At 59.9% G+C, this 2,922-nt stretch overlaps 1 protein-coding gene across 1 annotated transcript in view; it reads left to right on the top strand.

Moving 5' to 3' along the window:
• Nucleotides 1-2,922, top strand: part of ITGA11 (integrin subunit alpha 11) — a 131,734-nt gene that overhangs the window by 89,536 nt on the left and 39,276 nt on the right. Inside the window, exon 11 of the mRNA XM_014589759.2 lies at nt 2,051-2,195. Within this exon, the coding sequence (XP_014445245.1) occupies nt 2,051-2,195 (145 nt within the window). The remainder of the gene's footprint in view (nt 1-2,050; nt 2,196-2,922) is intronic.

Genomic DNA, 2,922 nt, shown 5'->3' on the forward strand with positions numbered 1-2,922 from the left:
GAGAGAGGGTGACATCTGCTGTGGCTGCCAGCGTGCTGACCACGTGTCTGCGTCACCGCCTGCTCCCGTGCGGTGTCCCAGGTGTGTGCGTGCACGTGTGCGTGTGCATGTGCGTGTGCCTGTTCTGCCCGGGCGGGCTCCGTGCAGGTGTACTGAGGCCTCCTGATTCCGATTCCTACGCCCTACGTACCTCTTACTTTCCGCATCTCGGATGCGAGCTCTTCTGTGAGGTGGGTAGGGCCGGATTCCACGCTCCCGGGGCTCAGATAAAGAAACCAAGTCACCAGAGGTTAAGTGTCTGCTCAAAACACTAGTCTCTGGCACTTCCTTCCACACCTGCTGCTCCTGAGGGCACAGCACGCCAGGGAGGGCGGGGTCAGCACACCAGGGAGGGCAGGGACTCCAGAGCAGAGAGCACAGGGCTGGCAGGTGGGCGGAGACACGGAGGGGATGTCCAGGAAGTGACCTCGGCATGTCTGTCCACCCCGTCTCAGCCACTCCGCTCCTCAAGGGGCAGAGCCCCGTCTGTGCTCGAGCCCCCAAACGTTTCCCAGTTCCTTAGAAACAAAGGTTCTAACTCTCTCCAGCCCCGGGGCCTTTGCACAAGCAGTTCTTTCTCCTCCAGCTCTTCTCCTGTCTGGCCCCACCCATCTTCCGGGTTCCTGGGTAACCAGCACTACTTCTAAAAGGCTTTTCCTGGGCCAGCAGGTGGCATGGCTTTGAGGGTGCTGGATCCCACGTGGCCAACTCTGCGGTTCAAGTCCCAGAATTGACAGCTTGAAAGTCGCACTGGGTGAATGCCTGTGTGCATGCTCGTGCATGTGTGTGTGTATGTGCGTGCGTGTCCAAGATCCCAAAGGGGACTGACAGACACGGGATTGCATCATGGCTCTCCCCCAGGGGGAGATTTCTCACTTTCTTTCTTTTTTTGTCTCTCTCCAGTGAACACATGTACCCCTTAGCAAAAAAATTAAGTAAAAATAAAAATAAGTAAGGTTCCTCCTGCCCCATGTCCATCCACACTGAGCTGGCCGTGGTTAGTGTCAGTGTCCCTGACTGCGTCAGCCACGGCTCCAACTCCACGTTTACGTGAGAGCTCAGGATCTGAGCTCCGTGGGCACAGGGACATTGCCCCAACCCTGGTGAGGGCTGGGGTGCAGTAAATGACTTTCACTGCAGAGCGAAGGTGGAGGGGAGCTCACACGGGGACACACCACACTCCGCCACCGGCTAGGGAAGGCCAAGGGCAGGAGGCACAGCCCGAAGGGGCCTCGGAAGGAAGGATGGTGACAACGGGTTTCCTACAGGGGTTTTGAAGCCCAAGGCAGGGTGGCGGTTCGGTCCTGGGTTTGGAGTTTGTGTCTACTACGTCCTGTTTTTCCTAAGCCCCTTTCCTTGGGGTCAGCTTGACCCATGTTGTGCTGAGAATGGCAGGAGGAAAGGTCTCCTTGGCTCATTCAAAATCTAAGAGAACCAGGCCAGGTCATGGCACTGCAGTGATATGACTGGACCCAGAGAGGAAGGTCCTGGGTTCGCATCCTCAGAGCTCCCTGAGCATCCAGGGTGTGCACATGGGTACCCATGGTCCAGACCAGCTGAGACCGGGCAGGGACCAGCATTGAGACCCTGTCGACAGTCTCTTCCCCTCTTTCTCTGAAATAACTAAATAACTTTAAGAAAAGAAAAAGAGGGGCCAGTAGATGGTATGATGGTTAGGGGCACTGGACTCCCACATGGCTGACCATGGTTCAAATCCCGGAACTGGCGGCTTGCTTTCTTGCTCTGTGTGTGTGTGCGTGCGCGCGCGCGCGTGTGTGTGTGTGTGTGTGTGTCTTGCTCTGGTCAAATTAAAAATAGCTAATGATAAATAAAGGGAATAATTTTAAAATAACAGTCCACGACTGCAGCTGGCAGTTAGGGCTAAACAACGGCCCGGGGAAGGTGCCCGAGGCGGCTGCGGAGGCCTCACAGGTCGCAGGACCTGGCATGGCTCCTGAAGACAGGCCCGAGGGACAGGAGCAAGAGCTGACGCGCCCCTCCCCGGTGCCAGGACGGGGTCCTGCTGGGAGCCGTGGGCGCCTACGATTGGAACGGGGCTGTGCTGAAGGAGACCAGCGGCGGGAAGGTCATCCCCCACCGCGAATCCTACCTGAAGGAGTTCCCCGAGGAGCTCAGGAACCACGGCGCCTACCTGGGTGAGTGCAGAGCGAGGAGGCCGCGGGCAGTGGGCGAGGAGACGCCCGGGGTGCAAAGCCCAGCCACACCCGGGAGAGGGCTGCCACACAGTCCTGCGCGTTCGAGCACCTGACCTGAGGGCGATGCCCGCCCCGGGTGCTCGGGGTCGGTGTGGTCTCTCGGACCTGGCACCCACCACACCCAGCGCAGTGCCAGCACGGACAGACTCTGGGAACCAGGGCATCCACAAGCAGCCCTCGAGCCTTGGAGGCATGGCCATGGCGTTTCTGTAAAGCTTTCGGACCACTGAGGCTGCCACCGCCCGGGCAGGCAGGTCAGGCAGAAACCCACCCACTCCCACTTACTCACGGCCACCATCAAGCCCTTCCGGGGCTTCAGAAGTGGACGCAAACCATGGGTCCCGCAGCGCCAGGTCCCAGCTGAGAGCCCTGCCCATGGCTCCCGGTCTCTGCCGCAGAGCCCACCGGCCACCCACCCGCCAGGCCGCGCTGCTTCCTAGAGGGCTGGGCGAGGGAAGGGCAGCAGGCGGTGGCGTCCAGGCTGTCGCTGACACTCCAAACCACGCTGTGGTAACGCATCTCGGACCCCTCGCGGTCCGGTCCATGATTCTGCCCTCTCTCCGAAGCTCCATCTACTCAGCCACGAGTCCTGCCTTGGACAGGGGCGACCCCTCTGTCATCCCCTCCTTAGGACCCTCAGATGACACGGGACAAACTGCCGGGATCT

The sequence above is a fragment of the Tupaia chinensis genome, unplaced genomic scaffold, assembly GCF_000334495.1.
Source record: "Tupaia chinensis unplaced genomic scaffold, TupChi_1.0 Scaffold000377_2, whole genome shotgun sequence".
NCBI classification, from domain to species: domain Eukaryota; kingdom Metazoa; phylum Chordata; class Mammalia; order Scandentia; family Tupaiidae; genus Tupaia; species Tupaia belangeri.